The following is a 22,258-nucleotide window of genomic DNA, read 5'->3' as shown; positions in this document are numbered from 1 at the left end:
TTGTATATATTTAACTAGTTATACGCACACATACATACACAAAACAGAAACCTGTAAAACCGTATAGTTTTATAAAATGAAGATTTGATGTCTGAAGGCTGACTTCACTTTGTAGTTGTGAACATTCTACTCTTTAGAAATACTCGTCTAAAATATTACTTTCAGTGGTTGGTATTTCACCACCTGGGTTACCATTACTTATTTACTTGATTCTTCACTTTTGGACATTATAACCTTTTAAATGCATTTTACCCTATGAATGAAGAAAATAAGTTCTCTTTTAGTATATGTATAAATAATCATCCTCAAAACAAAGGAAGTTTGTGAAAAAAATTTGATGGGCTCCAGCCTAGGAACCCCCCAGTTTGTAGTGGCTTCAAGATTCTGCCTTCCTTCTAGCACCTCTGACACTTTCACCCACTGTGGTTTCTAGGGTTCAGCCATGATGCTCAGAAGTAGTAGAGCAGTATAGGTGACCAAGAACTGTCTTTCTCATCACTGCCCATCATTAACCTAAACCCTACATACCCAGAAATTGATACAGAGTCTCCTAGGCCCTACTCATGCCACTGAGCCTGGGTATGGAGGACTTGATAGTAATGGTGATGATACCTTGTAAATCTTGCACGTTAATTCATTTCTCTTAGCACCACTGGCCATCACTCTTTTAAGCCATTTGAACCAAAGATGAGAAAGTTTTATGAGGTAGGAGTCAGTGTTTCCCATAGGCATAGGTGTTCAAGGTCCCCAGGTTATCTTCATCTGTTTCTTTTTTATTAAGAATGTATTTCCTGGGGAATCTGGGTGGCTCAGTCAATTAGGCCTCCGACTCCAGCTCAGGTCATGATCTCACGGTTCGTGAGTTCAGTCCCCTCATTGGGGTCTCTGCTGTCAGTGTGCAGCCTGTTTTGGATCCTCCGTCCCCCCCCCCCCCCCCCCCGCTCCACTCACACTCTCTCTTTCTCTCTCAAAAAAAAAAAAAGAATGTATTTTCTGATATGTATCTTGTTGGATATAATACGATGTTTAGTTGGCAAAATGGAGCTAATTCACATATCATTTCCAAGAGTCTCTGGATTAATAATAACAGTATAACAATAATAATACTTATATAGCACTTTCATTACTTTTATGTGATCAGTACTATTCTCAAAGCTTTGCGTATATTCACTCATTTAATTAATAATGAAATTAGTATAAAGATAATAAAAGAAAAGGTTAGTATGTTTGAAACTGAAAGTAGTTATTATCGTTTCCATGATGTTAAATATTTATGGGCCACTTTGTTTTAGTATGTGCTTTACATTCACGGGGGACTTAACTTTCCCACATAGCAGTTCTTTTCTCACAGAAGTGGTTATCATTCTAAGCAAAGGTGAAAAATGCAGAATCTTAAGCCCAAAAGATTCTGACATGTGTTGTAAAATTATATCCTGCATTCCTGATAACCCAGAGAAGTTCAATAAAAGGTTATAACCAGTTTGAGACCGAGCGATAAAATGAATGGGAATGAGGGGGCAGCAGAAAATGAGGGGATGACACAAAATAAGCTGACCTTTTCTGGTCACAACTGTTGGTTGCAGGCTGACATTTATGGTCACCTAAATCTTCCGAGATTGTTCCTGTTGATATTACAGTACAAGTAATAACTGCATCTCAAATTTAAATTTGGCTTATGACAGGGGAATATAGATTGGTTCAGCATGGGACCAGCATCTAATGGTCCAGGGTAGCTGACTAGGGGAGGGTGATAGGCTGTTTTCATTACTGCTGGATTATTAGCTGCCAAATTCTTTGTTGTATCCCAAAGACACATTATCTCTTCACCCATGTCATTTATTTTTCTTCAGGCTGGATGTATATGTGGGATTGTGGGAGACTGGGAGGGAGCAGGAGATAAGCTGGCCTTTCCTGGGAACCATTCTGAGTTGGCTTTCCTGAGAGAATAGGGCTGAGCACCCAGACTAGGGAAGGCAGAAGGAGAAGGCATACCTCTTACTTGTCTGTTTTCTGTCCTGTCTCTTGTCATGGCTTTATTAATCTGCTGATGTAGTAGGAGCAAGGTAGCTGGCTCTGTTTGAAAAGGAGCAAATGTCTTGTGTGCCAGATATGTGCCAAACAGCGTGCTAAACCCCGAATATGTGAAGACGAATATGGCATGATCCTTGTTCTTAAGCAGCTTGTGGTCTACTAAAGCATACAGATGTGCCCGAGGGATAATCTCGATACATTGTGGTGAACGCTACAATACAGGGATCTATGCAGATGTTATTATTTTCTGAATTTGATTGTTATGGAGAATAATATGACCATTAGGCAGAAAATGTAATTAGTGAATACTGTAGTTTTTGTACCCTTTAACGTTTTATTAAAGTATAATGTGGTTTTGTTATTTTAATATGGTTTTTTCTGCCTTTTTCCTTTTGATTCATAGGTCTTACTCATACTTCATTGAAGTGTCAATGGATGAACTTGATTGGATCAGAGTGATTGATCATTCGCAGTATCTGTGTCGTTCTTGGCAGAAATTATATTTTCCAGCCCGTGTCTGCAGGTTAGTTCTCATGGCTAATTAATGATTTTGATGTTTATTTAAGGAGATTTGGACTTTGAGAAATGGACTACATTTTTTTCTGTCTCATGGAAGAAGACTTTTTCAGGATATCAGCTACTAAATGCATCCCAAGTAAAAAACTTAGAGAAAATATGGAAAATTAAGCATCTTAATTCTAGAGTATACTGCAGAACTGTTTATCCACAGTATTTTGTGCCAAACTTTGGCAGAAGACCCATAAGAACAAGAAGGGAGAGCGAACACTGAGAAGTAGAGATGCTTTTTAAGCTCCATGCTATATACTGAAAGCACAGTGATTGGTAGGGGTTGTGTTCTTCCTGCAAAAGCCATGGGAGATATATCTGGAGGCTTCCTTGGTAGTCCTCAGAGCCAGGAGGAGATTTTTATATGTTAGTGTGCATGTTCTGAGTAGCTGTGTTCTTTCTCTAGGTTGGTGCTTATCAGTGGAGTTTGACAGAACCAAGTGTTTCTAGTGGTTTGGGCTGGGAGCAGGGGAGGCTGAGCTGGTGGGGCTCCAGGCTCACACCCTCCCTTCAACTAGAGCACCTTCGTTCTTATTGTTGTTACATATTGTAATCCCATAAAAGGTTGCTTTTAAAAAATGTTGATGAGCTACTGTTCTAATATTTCATATTCTTCCTTTAGGTTTAGGCCATCTTTTAAACCTTCTGAATTATGTAAAACCTATACAACTAATGAATTTGGGTGTTGGAAAAGGTGGTGCCCAAAGTTCTGCTGTTTTTTTTCTTTCTTGTTGTAATTTTCCCTTTGGAAATTGCCCTCAGGTATTCCTTATCTTAGAGTCAAAAGATCAAAAGCAGAAAATGATTGGTTCATTTAGTCAGGTGTGGCAAGAAGAGAAGGAAAGGTATTTGGGGGTGTAAACCAGGAGTAATGTGGTTCTGGCCTCTTACCCACTCCCATCCCCACCCTCATCCATGACCCCAGCTGACTGATTTGGAGCAGATGGGGGTACCCAATAGCACTTACTCTCCAGGTCAGAAGATACCCTTATACTTAATAAACTTAGGACCTAACAGCATCAGGCTGAATTCTTAACCTCCACTGAAGGAACTCCACAAAAGCTCTCCGCCTTCTGGCACAGTAAAGAATGTTGCCTTTTTTTTTTTTTTTTTTTTTTTTTTTATGGGTATGACCGGACACAATATTGTTACCCAGGGATCCTCTTGTGTAAAAATGAAGGAAATCAATTTCATTTCCCCAAAGAGAGACTAAAGTGTTGCAGGTCTGGCAGTTGCTCTTTTATCAGGAGTTTTGAATGGATTAAAAAAAGAAGGACAAGAAATTGAGTGAAGATTTTGTGTCTCAGAGCTGCCTAGGGATACTTTGAGAGTGACAGAGGGGCCCCAACTTGGAGGAGAAGATTGAGTCTGCATTGACTCAGGTTATTATGGTTGTATTGGATTAAAAAGTAAGCGACATAGCAACCAAAGCATCTGATGTGGACTGAAGGACTGTATGGGTTGCATTTAATTTGAAACAAGAGGAACTGGACTCCCAGAACAAATCATCATGAATATAATAGTAGCCATGACAGAGGCTGTATGCTTTACCCACTTGGAAATTCCCACCGTGTGGAGGGAGATTTATGCCTTCATTCGCCATCTCTGGCTTTTAGAAAATATACTTCACCTTATTTACTAATGGGTATTACTTATACTCCCCTTTCCTTATTTAGTCTCTTCTGTGTGGCCTTGCTTTTTATTGATGTAGCTTTTATGTGTTGTAGAGCTTGGCTGTATTCATGATGCTGGTTTTTGTCTTGGTATAGCCAGTTCCCAGCCCTGGTCAAGAAAAACTGAGCAAAGATGGTGTTAGAGATGGTGATAACAAGACAAGGAAAGAATCTTTTTTAAAAAAAAATTTTTTTTTTCAACGTTTTTTATTTATTTTTGGGACAGAGAGAGACAGAGCATGAACGGGGGAGGGGCCGAGAGAGAGAGAGAGACACACAGAATCGGAAACAGGCTCCAGGCTCTGAGCCATCAGCCCAGAGCCCGACGCAGGGCTCGAACCCACAGACCGCGAGATTGTGACCTGGCTGAAGTCGGACGCTTAACCGACTGTGCCACCCAGGCGCCCCAAGACAAGGAAAGAATCTTGATATCCATAGTAGTTAAGAAATAAATTTAAAAAGATTTATAACCACTTTTACATATTAATTACTACATTCCTTTATAAACTGCCTTTTCTAATAGACTGGAATTTTTGTAGCCTTTAAAAATGAACCTAAGACTAAGTCTCAGTTGATTATCCAAGGATGTCTTATACTTGGTGTTTCTTATCTTCACACTCATTTATTGACTGTCTAAACAATGTTTTAAATACACATCTTCCAGGAACATTACTGGGTACATATAAATTACTTGGCGTTATTTAGTTAATTTGCACATTTGTACGTCACCTTTGTTTTTCGGTGTCCTTTGAGTATTTGTCTTGCCTCCGATACTAAAATTACAAAGTCTTGGAAGCAAGGAGTATGGAGTCTAATCTTTCAGTATTCTTGCATGGTACTCAGACTGTGACCTCGTATGCAGTAGGTACTCTGTAAATGTTAGCACAGGTTTTGTGGGGTCAAGGTCCTGACTGCGTAATGAAGAGAATTGATTCAGCATTAATATGTATATACATTCATTGGCACTTTTTATCCACGTATTTGTTAAAATATGTATTAGTGCTTGAAAGGTCTCGGAGTGGTACGTGGTTCTGTACTGTTTGCAGAGGTAACTTCCTGTATTTCATCAGGAAACTGAATTTTGAGGTTAATCCTGAAGGATATGGGTACCAGGTGTTGATGAAAGATTACATCAACTATATGCCCAGAAGAGGAGACTGTGAGTTGGGGAGTGTGAGACTAATGGCTCTCTCTGAGTCTTGGCTGGATTGCATGGAAATCAGTGCTGTGTCATAGAAACCATGGGCTGTGGAGCTAGATAGAGCTCTTCTCACATTCTGGTTTCACTGAATACTGGCATGGTGATCTTCGTTAAGCCGTGCTTCTCCAAGCCCTAGTTTTCTACACCAGTGAAAAAACAGGAATATCACAACACTGTTTATGAGGTCTGCTGTGGGGAGTTAGATGACATGGCATATGTACAAACATTGAGTACAGTGCTTGGCCCAAAGGAGAGGCTCGGTCAGTAGTGGTTCTTATTTTTATTGTTTTTATTTTTATTATTTTTATTATTTTTAAATTGCTTTTATTTATTTATCTATCTATCTATCTATCTATCTATCTATCTATCTATCTATCTAATTTTTGAGACTCTCAACTGGTGTTTGACCTTCAGAGAAAGAGATTCGTTCTTACCATCCTCTTTGGCCATGGGGGCTCTCACTATGAGGAAACTGTTCCTGACCTCAGGAGCCTAGTCTTCTTAACACTTTTCCATATTGCCAGTCCATACATAGCAGTCCAAAACATGCCTTAAATGGTTTGCTTTATCTCATAACCTGCGTATTGGTGTGTTTCTAACGGATTTAATGTATTTTCATTTTGGTAAAACATGTTTTATTGTAACAGAATATATATGGCATAAAATTTGCCATTTATATATATCATGTGGAATGTAGTTCAGTTAGCAGCACTTCACTTCGTCAAGGTAGTAGAGTTTATCTAGTGGCAATAAGGATAATGTCAGGCTTCAAAGTCAGAGTGATTATTCCAACCATAATAGTGAGTGGAGGGAATGATCTGCTCTGTCTTCTGGGCCCTTTTTTAGGAATGTGCTGTAGATTAAGTGGGGACTGTTCTATAGAGCCAAAGTCTAGACTAATAACTCCCCTGCTCAGCCCCCACCTAGGGATGAAGAAAATTGACTTGTCCACGTTAGTATAATCTTTCAGATGCACTCAGAACCACGTTATGTCTTACCAGCTTCCTCTTTCTCAGGAAAAGGCAATTTCTGCTCTACCCATAAATTCCCCAACCTTTACATTGTCTTGGCTATCTAGTAAGCTCTCTTCAAGCCCTTCTACATCTTTCCTAGATGCTGGAGCCAAGGACTGAACAAAAAACACTAATAAGGAGTGGCAAATATGGAGTGCTTTAAAAAACTTTCTGGCTGTTTCTCAACATGGTGCTAATAATTTGGCAGCCATACAACAGTGCTAAAATAGGAGAGGACTTGAGAATGTGGGTGTGAATGGGTAGAGGTGGATTTTAGAGCCTACAGGCAGCTAGTAGCTGGAATTACCAAGGTGATCCTGGGGCCATATCTGGGAGTTGAGGGAAGGAGTATCAGGCCTGCAAGCACCGTCCCCCAGGTATGCCTGTGAAGAGAGAGAAGAAAAGACTAGAAGGCAGGTGTGTTTTCTGTACGGGCTGGTCAGAGACACAGGAGGAGTCAGGAGGAGCAGTGACTGAAGATGAGGCCAGAAAGAGTATTGAGAAGGGTGTGGCTTGACAGGAATGTGGCACCAGAGGGATGACCTCAGTTAACACAAAACGGGGCTTCTGTCTTCTTCTTCTTCTTCTTTTTTTTTTAGAGTTTATTTATTTATTTTGAGAGAGAGAGAGCATGCGCACATGCCTGTGAGCAAGGGAAAGTCAGAGAGAGAGGAGGAGAGAGAATTCCAAGCAGGCTCCATGCCCAGTGCAGAGCTCAACTCGGGGCTCAATCCCGTGACCGTGAGATCATGACCTGAGATGAAATCAGGAGTCAGGTGCTCAGCTGAATGAGCCACCCAGGCATCCCCCCTTTTTTTTTGTAATTTTATTTTATTTTTTATTTTTTTAATTTAATTTTTTATTTTTTAAAATTTTCATCCAAATGGGGCGCCTGGGTGGCTCAGTCAGTTAAGCATCCGACTTCAGCTCAGGTCATGATCTCACGGTCCATGGGCTCGAGCCCCTTGTCGGGCTCTGTGCTGACAGCTCAGAGCCTGGAGCCTGCTTCAGATTCTGTGTCTCCCTCTTTCTCTGACCCTCCCCCATTCATGCTCTGTCTCAAAAATAAATAAACATTAAAAAAGTTTTTTTTTAATTTACATCCAAATTAGTTAGCATATAGTGCAACAATGATTTCAGGAGTAGATTCCTTAGTGCCCCTTACCCATTTAGCCCATCCCCTCTCCCACAACCCCTCCAGTAACTCTCAGTTTGTTCTCCATATTTATGAGTCTCTTATGTTTTGTCCCCCTCCCTGTTTTTATATTATTTTTGTTTCCCTTCCCTTATGTTCATCTATTTTGTCTCATAAAGTCCTCATATGAGTGAAGTCATATGATTTTTGTCTTTATCTGACTGACTAATTTCACTTAGCATAATACCCTCCAGTTCCATCCACATAGTTCCAAATGGCCCCTTTTGTTTTTAAGTACAAGAAATGGGAATGTCTTGTTCATGACATTTTTATTATAAAATTATAATGTAGGACATATTTTAAATACTGATAAAGCTTGCCCTCTGGTAAAGTTGTACCCAATTTCTACCAATAACACATGAAAGTGCTGTTTCTTTGAGTCCTTACCAATGTAAGCTTGTCAACATTTTGCCATTGTGAGCCTTGATTTATTAAAAAAAAAAAAAAAAAGCAACAACTTATTTTAATTTAGATTTCTTTATCATCAATGAGGTAGAATAGTTTTTAATAATGGCCATTGTTCTTTCTCATTTATGAAAAGCCTGTTTTTGTCTTCTGCATATTTTTCTTCTGACACAATTATCTTTTTCTGTCTTGGGAGAACTTATTCTGATATATTGACATATACACATTGAGATATCTATGTATACACACACACACACACACACACACACACACACACACACACCATCCTTTTGCCTGTCATGTACAATTTGTTTTTAGTTTTTAGTGTTTTATTGGTACTTTTTGCCATATAGAGTTTCACTTTTTAAAAAATGAAGTCCAAAAAATACATACATACCTGCATACATACATATGTATATACATTAAGTAGTCTAGTCTGTTAATCTTTTTTATGATCCCTGGTGGTCTGCTATCATGTTTAGAAAAGGTGTTTCTCATTCTAGCATTAAAGAATATTATATTTTTATAAACTTTTTCTACTATTTGTTATTTTTGTCTTTAGATATTTAAGTCAGCCAGAATATTTTCTGTGTGTATTTTCAGTAGGAATAGTCAGTTGACTAAGACCATTTATTTAATAATTGTTCCTTACCACATGAATGTGAACAGTCATATTTATCATATGCTAAATTCTAGCATATTCTCCACTCTGTTTCACTGATTTCTTTGTCTATTGCTGAAAGTGTTGTAATTATTGTAGTTTCCCTTCCCTCCTTTTGATATTATAAAGTGCCAAATGTGTCCTGGAAAAAAGAAAGGATGTTATAGAGCATCTGCCGGCCTGTCTTCTGGTCTCAGTGGTCACATTAGAGGCCATAAATGATGATAAATATCTCACTAGAATTGTTGTACTTTCACTTACAACAAGAAATTTAGGCATGCTTCACCAGCTAAGAAAATAGATTTTTCTTCATTTATTCATCAGTTCTTTCATTCATTCACTCATTCATCACTTACTCATTCTGCAGTAAGCTCTGCTTTGTGCTCTGCACTGTACTTGATACCGAGGCCATAACACCTGCAGAAGACTGCCATGGTTTCTGCTGTCATGGAATTTGGGAGAAACCAACATCAACAAGTGATAATGCATCAAGTCATTTTAAGTGTTGTGAAGATGGTACTGTGATAGTGACCGTGGTCCAGGGGAGGTGTTGGGGAGGGTATTTTACAAAGGTGGTCAGAGAAGGCCTGAGCAGGGAGGTGGGTATTCTTTGAGATGAAAGGAGTGATATTTTCTGGTCATTGTTTTAGATAGTTAGCCTTTCTTTGGTGTACATTGACTGTTATTCAGGAGTAACTGGTCTACTGTAGGAGGCCTCATTAGAGGGATACTAAAACTGCACTGTTTTTTCACATAGGACACTTTAATCTCTTTTATTGCTACCATGCATTCCAGGTTCCTCCTCATCTCTGCTATCATTAGGTGCAGTATTTTTTTTTTTTTTACCCATCTTCATTAGATTATGGTACCCACAGAGTGCTATAGATCTATAGGACATAAAACAAATGAGAAAATAAACATTGCTATTTATGGAAGCATTCTTTCCCAACCATGTTAACATTATACAAAAGCTGCATGTCTTCTTTCTTTTCTCTCTTGTTTTCCCCTGCTTCTGTAACTGGGCACTGATACATTCCTTTACTTCTCGAGGAAGGCACTTACTCATTGGTTCACCGGGATGCTTTAGAATTGTAGCTAGGATTATGCTGAGGCTTTATTTCTTTATGTGATTGGCATCTTCAGAATTCAAGCAATGCCTTATCCAGATGTAGGGAAGAAAGGAATAGTTTCACTTTTAAAAAAGGAAACATTTTAGTGCATACTTAGTGTGAATTGTACCTACAACTTTGACGTCATAATTGAACTAGTATAGAGCAAACCTGCACGCAGGAACATTTTCTTCTGAGAATGCAAAGCAAAGTGCAGCCACATGGTGTCACTAAATCATAACAATTTTACTTGAGGCCAAAGAGGTTGAAATTGCTTTTTTGTTTTTTGTTTTTTAAATAAAACCATATTTATACATAGATTGTTCTGAAGTCTGTGACTTATGAAATATGTGAAATATTTGTGAAATAACATGTGAAACTATTTGTACTATTTAAGTCTTTCAACTCACATGAAACATTATGTGTGAAGTCTGTAGATAGCAGCCAGCTCTTGACCCATCATCTGCAAAGTATAGCAGCTATGTGGGCTTCTGTAGTACATTTATCAGTTTCATGCAAATAAGGTGGTTTTTTTTTTAATCTTCCTTTGGAATTTTGAAAGAAATAAAAGAGTAACTCAAAGGAGATAGATCCATTAAGTAGTTATAAGGAATCGGGGAGCAAAAGAAAAGAGGATGAAGAAAAGAGAGACAGGATTACAGGACCTCGGGAGAGATAGGAAGGGACAGTCTAACAGTGAAGGAGCATGTTCTCTGGGCCAGCCACGTCATTACCTTGTGTATCCTCATGGTAGCTCTACGAGAGAAAATACCGCTAACTACCTCATTTTACAAACGAGGAAACTGAGCCTTAGGGAAGCTAAATTTGCAGGTCCCATCTGACTGTAGTTAACATCAGGGCCCTACATTGCCTTTGTAGGATATGAGGTAAAGAAATAGCTCTGGTTTAGCGCAGGAGGAGACATGAAGCCCCGAAGAAGCTATTGCTGCCTCTGGGGCAGCAGCAGTTTCCAGGAATGCCGAAAGAGAGGGCCCGGTGTGGCCGCATTCTGTTCTGCTCGTGGGGGTCATAGTCACCCAGACTACAAGGCCACTGACGATGTGGATGAGGATGAGGATGATGATGAACACTTGGGGAAGTTTTCTCTTTTAAAATGTGCCAAAGGGAGTGTAGCAATCCTTTATTGTCAGTTTGTCAATAGAGCTTTGAATTCCCTGGCCCCTTAGTTCCCAATAAGATCACTGTAGCCTTTATTATTACAATAGGGAGCCTGATGTTCTTAACTCCTGATTTGCTTTGAGTCCAGTGTATTTAGAAACATACTTCATATATTATGGATTCTCTCTTGAATTACTTTTTTTTTAAGTTTAGAAATTTTCTATTTATTATTTTCACTTACAGTCCTCCTATTAGGCCAAAAGAAAAAAAAACCACTGTGTTTTGTTCAGTAAGACTTTGGAGACATGACTGCTTGTGCTTAAGTTATTAAATCACATCCAGGCTTTTTTTGCTTGTTTTGTTTAAAGAGTAATAACACGTTGAACTGTTGTGTGTTCAGTAGAGGAATTGGAATATGAGAAAACAGAACAGGGTTGTCCTTTTCTTTTGCATTTTATTTTATAATTTTAGAATATAAATTACTGCCTTTTAATAAGCCTATTGCATAAGATGATGTTAATAATACTAATGACCTATTGTTATTGTCACAAACAGCCGTTGTCTGTTTTTCATTCTGGAAGGGCAGGAACTATATTTGGTGGCACTAATAGTTGCTCCCCAAGCAGTTAGGTCCAGGATTAAGTTCAGTAGTACCTCTCTGGTTGAGCATCAAAAATCTTTTTTCTCATGCTTTCACTCTCCGCAGCACTGCTCTGTTACTTACAGGATTTATTCGTGTAGACATTCATCTAACAAACATTTACTGAATACCTGCTGTATTGCAGGCACTTAGTCTAGGTGTCAGGCATAAATGGATGAACTAGACACAGTTTTTGCTCTCCTTCCAAGGACTGACAAAGTAAAATACGATAGGTGCAATGATAAAGGAATAGACAGGGTATGCAAGAGCATCATTATAGGGGTTCCTACTGAAGACAGGATTTGAACTGAGTCATAAAGGACCAAGGGATTGAGCCAGCAGACAAATGGAGAAAGGATGTTCTGTGTATGCAGGACACTTGCCGAAGGCAGAGTCTGCGTTGGACTTGGCCAAACCTGAACCCTCTTCTCAAGACTCTTCATCATTTGGTCCTTCTGCTTCTTTAGCTTCATCCTTGGTTCTTATTAAAAATGCCTTATTTTGTCTCATCAGTCAAAATTGTCTGTTTACCCTCTATCTTCCCATACCTCCCTAAGCTCAGAGACATGTACATGAATGACAATCTTTCTCTCTTTATGTGACCTTGTATAACTGTTTCAGGTATCTGGGACTTGGTTTTATTTAAAGTTTCTTTCTTTCTTTCTTTCTTTCTTTCTTTCTTTCTTTCTTTCTTTCTTTCTTTCTTTCTTTCAATGTCTTTCAACGAGATTAGAAGACTCCCTGGGGAGAACTGTAAATTAGGTTAATTTTCACAAATAATATTCAGAAAAGAGTAAAAATTCCCAAGAAGCAGAGAAAAAGTTCCTGTTTTGGATCCAGGATTTGAGTCAGTGTGTCTTTTGCTTAGAAAAAGAATACATTTTCGTAAGTATTTCGTTGTTGAGTATGTGCTGCATGTAAGGAAATGGACATTAGGAAATCAGCTTTCCTGTTTGAGATCTTCTTTTGGAATCTGTTTTGGTACTGCAGTGTTCCCAACACTTATTGATGGAACTTAGGAAATCCTGAACCGGGAGGCCAGGTACTGTGCGACTTGGCATGGGATTATGGGTCTATCAAGTAGAACGCAAGGAGGGAATAGAATACAAAGCCATCTGGGACTCTGGGCTTCTTAATATGAGCGAGGAGCCTCCAGCATAGGTGAGCTGTGGGACGGGAATAGGAAACCAGGAATTAATGGAAATGGTGGGAAAGAGTTTCCAGGACCTCCAGCACAGCTTCCAGAATGAATAAGAGCATGGTATCAATGGAGTAAAGCTTCACTGACTTTGCTTTTTGAAAGATCAAGAAGAGGGAAGGACACCTAGATCTCAGATCTTGGAGATCAGAAAAAAAACTTAAACACAGATTTATTTGTGAATTATATAACCATTTTTACTCTTGTTTACTTTGGAAATGGTAACATAAAGAAGATATTGGTCAAGTAGTTAATAATAGTCTCAGTGGGGAGTTAGGCCTGTGCATATCAACACATCACCCCACACGGCCTGGCAGTGATTGCTCTGACCTTTTAACATTTATAGCTTAAATCACCCAATTCAGCCATTAATTACATAATGTATGTTGTATGCCTCTCTAATTATTTTGTATTGTAGTTCCTGGACCTCACTGTATATTCCTTTGGTAGTAGTTGCTCATCAGATATCTTGTTGAATCTCTTTAGCCTTCTAACATTCCTGCAGGAAGTTGCCTGAATAATAATCTGTTTTTCTGGAAAAATCCTTTTAACATTGCTGTTTTTTCCTCAATGTTAGAAAGAGATACTAGGAAACTAGCTTTTGTAATATTTCTTTCCACAGAAAATATGCTCAAAGAGGACTATATGTACAAGCCCCATGGTTAATAAAACCATCAGAGCTTTCTCAGTGATCTTTATAAATGGCACAAGTTCCCTAGACCAGGGTGCTTTCTGTGGATACAAGGTTGGCTCAGGGGAGAGTGGACCAGAAGTGAAACCAGATTGCTTGTCTGCTGCCAGAAATTCTGGGCAGAGTGCCAAACTTGGTTCACCTTCTAAAAATTCATCTCCCAATATGAAAATAGAGGGCTCGAACCCTGCAAAGAATGGTGGTCGCATGTACCCTTGGACTCCCTTCGGCCCAAAGCACATTATCGATGATGTGAGGAAAGGTGGGGGAACTGATTGGTGTGGACTGGCAGCTTTGACCCCATTTAAGAGCTGTAATATTTTCCTGAACAGTCTTACTTCATTATGTTTCAAATTATAATTTCATAAGTTAATAATTGTTCTTCCAAATAATGTGGGTCACATATACACATGAATATGTTCTGCCTGATAGGAAGCTGTAGGTTTAATTTCTAATAGTCATAGAAATTCTGTGCACATTAGGAAGCTATTAGGATGTAACAGCTGTTTTAGTTCTTTTCACCCTGCAAAAGAAATGTGATGCAGACTAAAATGATCAGTAATTATGTATTTTGAAAGCTAAAGCTCCAGTTATAGAAAGAGCTAATTTACACATTAGATACTGATAAAACTACAGTATGCTATGAGTTTCAAAGTTAGTGTTATCTCTTGCCTAAGTCTATGAAAGAGAGGCTGTGCCAAAAGACATTTTTCCCTCTCTGAAATCCTCTTTTGCATTGCCTATTGTAATTTTGAAGTTGCAAATCAACAATAATGAAGAACTGCTTGATATTTTTGTAAAGAAAAAATTAGAAGGAATGTTAGAGGGAGTGGGATTTAGAAGGATTTTATTTTATTTCTGTTGATCAGTGCCTACCATCTGCCTTCCATTTAATGTTGTAGAAGCATGCATGCGTTTCTCAGTTCTGAACAGATGATGTGCATGGTTTGTTGAGATATATGTGTATTCTGGATGTGTGTGTGTGTATATATACCTACAGTGCTTAAAATCACACTTGAAGTGTAAAACAGATAATGAGTCTCCATTTTGGGCTAATTTGCATATTCGGCTCTTGTACACAAAACAAAAGACTACAATGACACTGATTTTCTTTTCTACTTTAGAATCGGCACTAACCAGCTGTCAACAAATATTTTGATTAAACACTTTCCTTTATTGGGGAACTTTGGGGCACATTCTTTGTATAAACATATTGTTTTCTTTGATTTCAAGGGACATATTTTCAATATGATTCATGGATGCATCACACCGGTAAGCTGTCATGCACAAAAATATATTTCTCTCTGTAAACTTCCTTTTTACCGTTGATTTCTCTAGGGCAAAAATATGGCTCAGAACAGAATATTCCAACTCAGGATACTTGCCTGAAATAAAGGTGGCAAATAAATGTATAAGCCTGCTTTAAGTAAACTGAAAATTTTAAAGTACAGTTCGTTAAGCTGGACTTTTCCAAGAGATTTTTAAAGAAGATTTAACAGTTCCTCTCATACATTCAAAATGTAATTTGAGGATAAAAATTTTGTTAATATTTTGACAAATACTCAGTGAGTCTTTCTTCTGTGTATCACGGTATGTAAACGTGTAATTTATAAAAATGGTATTATGGTGCATATACTATTTTGAAACCTTGCACGTATATATTTATATTCATTATTTTTTTTGCTTTATCCTTTTTGAAAGCACAGTATTCTTTTTATTTATTTATTTATTATTTATTTATTTATTTTTTCAATATATGAAGTTTATTGTCAAATTGGTTTCCACACAACACCCAGTGCTCATCCCAAAAGGTGCCCTCCTCAATACCCATCACCCACCCACCCCTCCCTCCCACCCCCCATCAACCCTCAGTTTGTTCTCAGTTTTTAAGAGTCTCTTATGCTTTGGCTCTCTCCCATTCTAACCTCCTTTTTTTTTTTTTTTTTTTTTCCCTTCCCCTCCCCCATGGGTTTTTGTTAAGCTTCTCAGGATCCACATAAGAGTGAAAACATACGGTATCTGTCTTTCTCTGTATGGCTTATTTCACTTAGCATAACACTCTCTAGTTCCATCCACGTTGCTACAAAGGGCCATATTTCATTCTTTCTCATTGCCACGTAGTACTCCATTGTGTATATAAACCACAATGTCTTTATCCATTCGTCAGTTGATGGACATTTAGGCTCTTTCCATAATTTAGCTATTGTTGAGTGTGAAAGCTCAGTATTCTGAATGTACTGTTGTTTACCTAACAGTCTCCTACTGAGGGACTTAGAATGCTTTCAGTTTTACTGTTATAGAACACTCTAGTCTGTATACTTAATCTGATTATCTCTTCACATTGGCAGAGTCAAAGGATATGATCATCTTAAAATGCAAGACCTATTGGTAAATGCCACCCAAAAACATTATACCAGTTTGTTCCTACCAGGAGTATATGACACTACCAGTTTCTCCACAGCCTTATCAACAATGGGCATTATCATTGTTTTTAATCTTTTGTCAAACCGATAAGCAAACTGCAGGCTCTCATTTGTTTTAGTGTGCAGATTTTTGATTATTTGTAAAGTTAAACAATTGTGCATCTGTTTGTTGATAAGCATCCATATTTTCATCGAAAAGACGAAATTTAAGTTGGCCTGGAAAAATGAGTTGAGTTTTGACTGGGTAATTTTAGAGGGCTTTTTCTTGAGCTCATCTAGGAAAGTGGTTCTCCACTGGGGGGTGATTTTGCACCCCCCCAGGGGACATTTGGCAATGTCCAGAGACATTTTTGGCAGCCACACTTGAGGGGCAGGGTGCTACTGGCATCTCGTGGGCCTGTACGGTATACAGGACAGCCGCCTGTGACAAAGAATTATTCCACCCAAAATGTCAGCAGTGCCGAGGTTGCGAAACCCTCATTTAGAAGTTTGCAGTAATTCCATATGTGAAGGGGGCTTGAATTAGGATGTCTTTGGTTAACACAGAGAAAGAGAACAGGTGTGAACGACAAACGAAAAACCATTCAAACTCAAAGACTGGTTGAATATGGGATAAGAATAATAAAAAGTTGAGTCAAAGAGAGCTTCAAAGCTTGGAACCTAGGTGGCCAGGAGGTGGGATGACATTGGTGTACAGAAGTTGTGAGGAAGCCAGCTTGAGCTAGTTGCAGAATTAGTATTTAGGAAACAAATAGTGACACTGTGCGAGTTCATCTGCTTTGCTTTGGTATAGCAAGATTTTTATTTTACGCGTGGTGGCAGGATTATGTTGGATTTTGAATTACAAAATCTCTAGTACCAAATATTTGATCTCAAACAGTTTCCTCTTTCTGAAATGTTCTTTCATCTCTAACTACTGAAATCTGGTCCGTTCATGTAGGGGGTTGAAATGCCATTTCCTCCAAGAAATCTTCCTTAATCTCCCCAAATGAAATTAAGTATGCTTTCCTCATTTATTCAGTAAATACTTACCAAGTGCCTGCTACATGACAGGTACCGTGCTAGGTAGTAGAGCTCCAGTGGAGAGCCTTAAACATACATCTCCTGCCCTTGTAGCGTTTACAGCTTAGCAGGAGAGTCAGATATTAGAACAAGATAATTACAAGTAAAGGAAGTATGATAAAGGCAAAGAAGGAATATGCAAGTGAGCACTGGGAGTATAACAGAAGAACACAGTTTCAGCCGGGTGAGTCAGGGGAGGTCTTTTAGAGAAGTGCTATTTAAGTAGAGACCTACGTGATGATTAGCAGTTAAGCAGGCAAAGCAAAAGGGAAAAGCGTTTGGAGCAGAGACAGGAAAGCCTTGAGGGAGAAGAGAAGTTGACCTGTTTCTAAGGACATGAAAATAAGTCATTGTGGCTGGAGAGTGGTGACATGGTAGAGAGGCAGAGGTAGGTAGTGGCCAGGTTGTTCAGGACTGGCAGCGCCACATTAAAGAGCCTGAGGGCTAGCAAATATACAGTCCTGGGGGAAGTTTTTTGAAGACCTTAAAAACTTAAGTTTTTTGAAGACCTTAAAAACTTAAGTTTTTTGAAGACCTATGTCCTTCTTGGGGAGTAGGTTCAGGTGGGTGGGAGACCATTGGGAGGCCTCTGCTACAGTTTAGTAGGAGAGGTAGGGCAGTTGCTTGTATAAGAATGGTGGCAGGGAAGTTAGGGAGAAATGGAAGGATTTGAGATGTGTTCTTCAGCTTGTGAGAATTCCAAGAAGTGTTGTTCCATGTACAGGCTAGGAGCTGAAAAAGGAGTTGGAAATAAGAAATTTAAGAGCTGTTGTCTTAGAGCATGATATCTGAAGCCACGAGAGTTGATAACATTCAGAAGAGAATGCAATAGAGCCTAGAGGGAGAGAAGAGGACCTAGAACTGAGTCTGAGTGCTCCAGAACTTGATCAAGTAGGAGAGGAGAAGCCAACCAAGGAAACGAGGAAGGAGCAGCCAACAGGAGAAGGACAAGCAGGCAAGTGTGGCTTCAGGAAGGAGGGGCAGGCCAAGATGTCAGATGTCATTGCGAGATCAAGTAGATGAGGAATGAGAAGTATCCCTTGGCCCTGGCAACATGGCGTGCACTGCCCCACTTAGCAGCAGCTGGCATGGTAGGGGTGGAAGCCAGGGTAGAATGGTTAAAGAAATAAATTTATAATGTGTCATGAAATTTACAGTGCTCATACTCCTTGGGGCAGCAGTTCTCCTCCTAGTAAAATTCATTCAAAGAAACTTGTGTGTGTGTAAGGATGCTTGTTGCAGCATTATTTGTAGCATTGAAAACTGGAAACTACCAAAATGCCTGTCAAGAAGGAAATTCATTTCAATTAAAAACAATTAATTGTATCTATATGAGTTGACCTAGAAGGATTTCCATAAAAATTGTTAGATGAAAAACAACATGATGCAGATAATGTGTTAATTATACTTCTTTTATCAACAAGCAAACTACCTTACATATGTATATAAATGTCTGTGTGGATTTATATGAGCATAGAGAATGGTGTGGATGGACAGATACACATCAAACTTTAATATTGATTACTTAAGGAAAATGAAGATGCGGTAGGGGAAGTAAAAAGATAATATTTGATACTTGATTTTTATTTATTTTTTGTTATACTTGCTATAACTTTTTTTTTTTTTAGTTACAGTTGAACTTTAAAAAAAGAAAAAGCTCTGGGAGGTAAGCAAACGGAGAAAGAAAGAATGGATAACTCTTTTGGGAAACTTTGAAGGTGAATAAAGATACAGGTTGGAAGGTAGAAGTAGATATGCCGTAAGGATAGAGGTACAAAAGCATGTTTAAATGCTGATTAAAAGGATCAGAGAGAGAGAGATTGAAGAGGAAGAGAGAAAGAGAGTCAAAGGAATGAGAAGCACCTTCATTTTGTGTAACAGGAGGAAGGGAAGAGAAAGAACAAACCCAGTTCCAGGCTGTGTCAGTGTGATGGCTTCTGTTTCATATGGGGCATATGGAATAAACATCAGCTGTGGGTGAAAGGGAACTTGCAGGTTTGAGTAGAGAAAGATCAGAAATTCGTAGTTGTTTGAGTCTATTTGACTGTTTATTTGAGCCTGGTAAGCATGATCTGCCAGTGGTAGATTCCATCTGCCTTGTCTGGTTGTCTTTGGTGAAATCAGTTTCTCAGGTTAATGTTCAGAAAAAATGGGTGGTTGAGGCATGGGTAAGAGTTTAACTAGTCCAGTGCAATAGATGGTGGTGGGGCAAGAAAGGAGAGAGTATTTGCAGAGACTCAGAAAAGTCTAGAGGGGCACCTGGGTGGCTCAGTCGGTTAGGCGTCTGGCTCTTGATTCTTGCTCAGGTCATGATCTCCCGTTTCGTGGGATTGAACTCCGCATCAGGCTGTGCACAGACAGCACTGAGGCTGCTTGGGATTCTCTCTCTCCCTCTCTTTCTGCTCCTCACCTGCACATACACACAGTGCTTTTTGCCATTTCCTGTGTTGTACCTAGAAGGGCAGTGCAGTGTTTGCAAACTTTTCAATTGCTCGGTAAATTGAAAGATTATTTTGAACATTGTCATTGAACAGTACTCATTATTTGACCATTATCCCATTGGTTTTATCAGTTTCTTATTTGTGTTTTCATCTTAGAGAAGACATGACCACTAGATATGACATCTTTGGAACAGACCTCAGGAATGTGTTTTATTGCTGTCATAAGGTGTTTTAAAATATACCTTATGGAATGTGGGTCTGAAGGACTCTGACTCACATACTGATCTCTGGAGGTTTGGAGTTTGTTCTTTTGAAATACAAATTGTTGATATCTTACTTTAAAAATGACATTATCTGTAGAGTGTTGGTAATAAAGAGGGAAGTCTTCTGAATACTAGGTGCTTTTACATAAGTTACTTTTTTCAGTTCTTAAAATAATTAAAAAAAAATTTTTTTTTAACATTTATTTATTATTGAAAGACACAGAGAGAGCATGAGCAGGGGAGGGGCAGAGAGAGAGGGAGACACAGAATCTGAATCAGGCTCCAGGCTCTGAGCTGTCAGCACAGAGCCTGACGCGGGGCTCGAACTCACCGCGAGATCATGACCTGAGCCGAAGTCGGATGCTTAACCCACTGAGCCACTCAGGCGCCCCTTAAAATAATTTTTTAAAGATGGGTTTGATTATTCTCATTTTACAGACCCTCTGAAAGGTTAAGTACTTTGCCCAAGATCTCAAAATCAGAAAGGGCTAAGATTCTAACCCAGGTGTGTCTGGCTTCAAAGAATCCATTCACTTACATAACTCACTTTTATTTGCAAGGCTCATTAGGTATGTGCTTGGGTCTGGGACCTTATTTAGTGGGGGAGGAGCTTTGTTTATAATACTGGCTTTATCAAGGAATGCTGACAAATTCCACATAATGATATCATAGCACCTTGTTTTCGTAGATAAGTAGAGCCTCATTAGAGACTTCTGGAAGTTTTTATACGGTCATAAAAACTACAGTCATAATGCCTGAAAGAATGAGGTATTTATTCAGCTAAGATATGGTTTATAGCTCAGGTACTACCCACAATTTTCCAGACACTTTGAAGTATTTCATTAAGTATTTCTCCTTAACTGGGAACTAAGCAACCATTGCATTTCACACATGGGGAAAGTGGGACTTGGAGAGCACAATGAACTTACAGTCACACAGCTGGAACACAGCATCTGAGATTGAGGACCAGATCTGTCTGACTCTAAAGGTCTTTTTTAACACACAATGCTGTCTTTTCCATCTCTGTTTATCATCTTGTGGCATTATCTTTGTTTTCTTGTGAGGCTTCATAGATAAAAAAAAATTTTTGTTTTATTTTGGACTTTAGGATTCTGAAGTAATAGCTTTTCCTGCAGGATAATCAACACACACACACACACACTCACTCACTCACTTTCTAGAACAAGGATAATTACCGTATGCTACATATTTTTTAATCTTTTAAAAGCACTTAGTACCCTCAGTAGATCCAGATTCTTACAGCTGCCAGATATACATTTGGATGCTTAAATTAATAAGTCAAGATTTTAATTTTGCTGCTGTGGTTTAGCAAATGATGCCAGAATTAAATCATTTCCATTATCAAAGAGTAGGATGCATACTAGGTATCATTTTATTCAGTCTATCCTCTGATGATAGGTCATGAAGACAGGCAATGTTAAAATATAAACTGTTAGGATGTGTTTCTGGAATATACTTGTAGTCCTCTGAGGAAGATTTCTAGTTCCCAAAGACCAGCGTATCTATGATGGCTGTGGCCTTTCATATATGGCTCTCCTTGTTATCTGAATCTACATTATCTCATGCCTTATAGTTGCAAAGGTTTCATGGGGAAACAGAAGTCATTATAACATAAAAATGTTCACTCATGAACTGTCCACGTGTAAAATTAGTTCCCACTCAGACGTTCATTCCTGATGAATACTCTCCTTGTCCATCCTGTTAGTTACAGTGTCTCAGTGGTTGTTGGGAAGATGTAAAATCATTGTACTCGATTGCAGAGTCAAATGCAGATTTTGCAAAAATACAGGAAATAAAGATTTAATGAAATCAAGAAAAGTAATGTTGAAGAACTGCCAGACTTGCACGCAAAGTCATTGGCAAATTAAATCTGGCAGTGTTAGACCAGTGAACGACTGCAGAAAAGAAAATCCACCAGAATAATGACGTGTTAGGCATTTTAGAGAAGGATCTGACTATAAAAAATTAAAGGAAATTTGGCGATAGCTGTATTTTTGGAAGAATGTCTGTCACTATAATTGTGCTGGGAAAGTTAGTTGGGAAATGTTAGAAAAACTATACCTAAATGGTATTGATTGAACAATTGTTACTACTAGTATTTTGGTCAGCACAGAGTTGCATTTATTATTTCTGAAATATAAGATAAAATACACTTGTATTCAACCTCGCACTTCCTTAACTTAATGAAACGCTCACATTCACCGTGAAATTTTGGTCCCTGTTTTAAGTGAATTGACTTTAAATGTCCTTGTTCATATAACTGTTGTCCTCAAATAATGAGACCCTCCTGTACTGGGTTATATACCTGTCTTTATGTTTCTGTATGTTGTTCCTCTCCAGTTATGCTGGTAACAATCAGCAGCAACAAACACCGCTGTGGTGAGTTAGAGATAGGGGTGACTCATCCCAAGTAAAAATGTCTTTTAACCAGTGAGGCAAAGAGACAGAAACTTGATGAGCAACAATCTCTTCCAGAAGAATGACTAACCAACAGATTACACTTCTGTGTTGGAGGAAGGGCTTCAGGTCACTCATTAAATCAAAA

At 38.7% G+C, this 22,258-nt stretch overlaps 1 protein-coding gene across 5 annotated transcripts in view; it reads left to right on the top strand.

Annotated features, from left to right (window-relative positions):
- The window catches only part of BTBD9 (BTB domain containing 9), a 414,008-nt gene that overhangs the window by 52,502 nt on the left and 339,248 nt on the right, over nt 1–22,258 (top strand). For all 5 annotated transcript variants that reach the window (XM_045057479.1, XM_045057480.1, XM_045057482.1 and 2 more), the window contains one exon: nt 2,435–2,554. In XM_045057479.1, the coding sequence (XP_044913414.1) occupies nt 2,435–2,554 (120 nt within the window). The remainder of the gene's footprint in view (nt 1–2,434; nt 2,555–22,258) is intronic.

The sequence above is a fragment of the Felis catus genome, chromosome B2 (assembly GCF_018350175.1).
Source record: "Felis catus isolate Fca126 chromosome B2, F.catus_Fca126_mat1.0, whole genome shotgun sequence".
Taxonomy (NCBI): domain Eukaryota; kingdom Metazoa; phylum Chordata; class Mammalia; order Carnivora; family Felidae; genus Felis; species Felis catus.
This window is presented reverse-complemented; position numbering and strand designations above follow the sequence as displayed.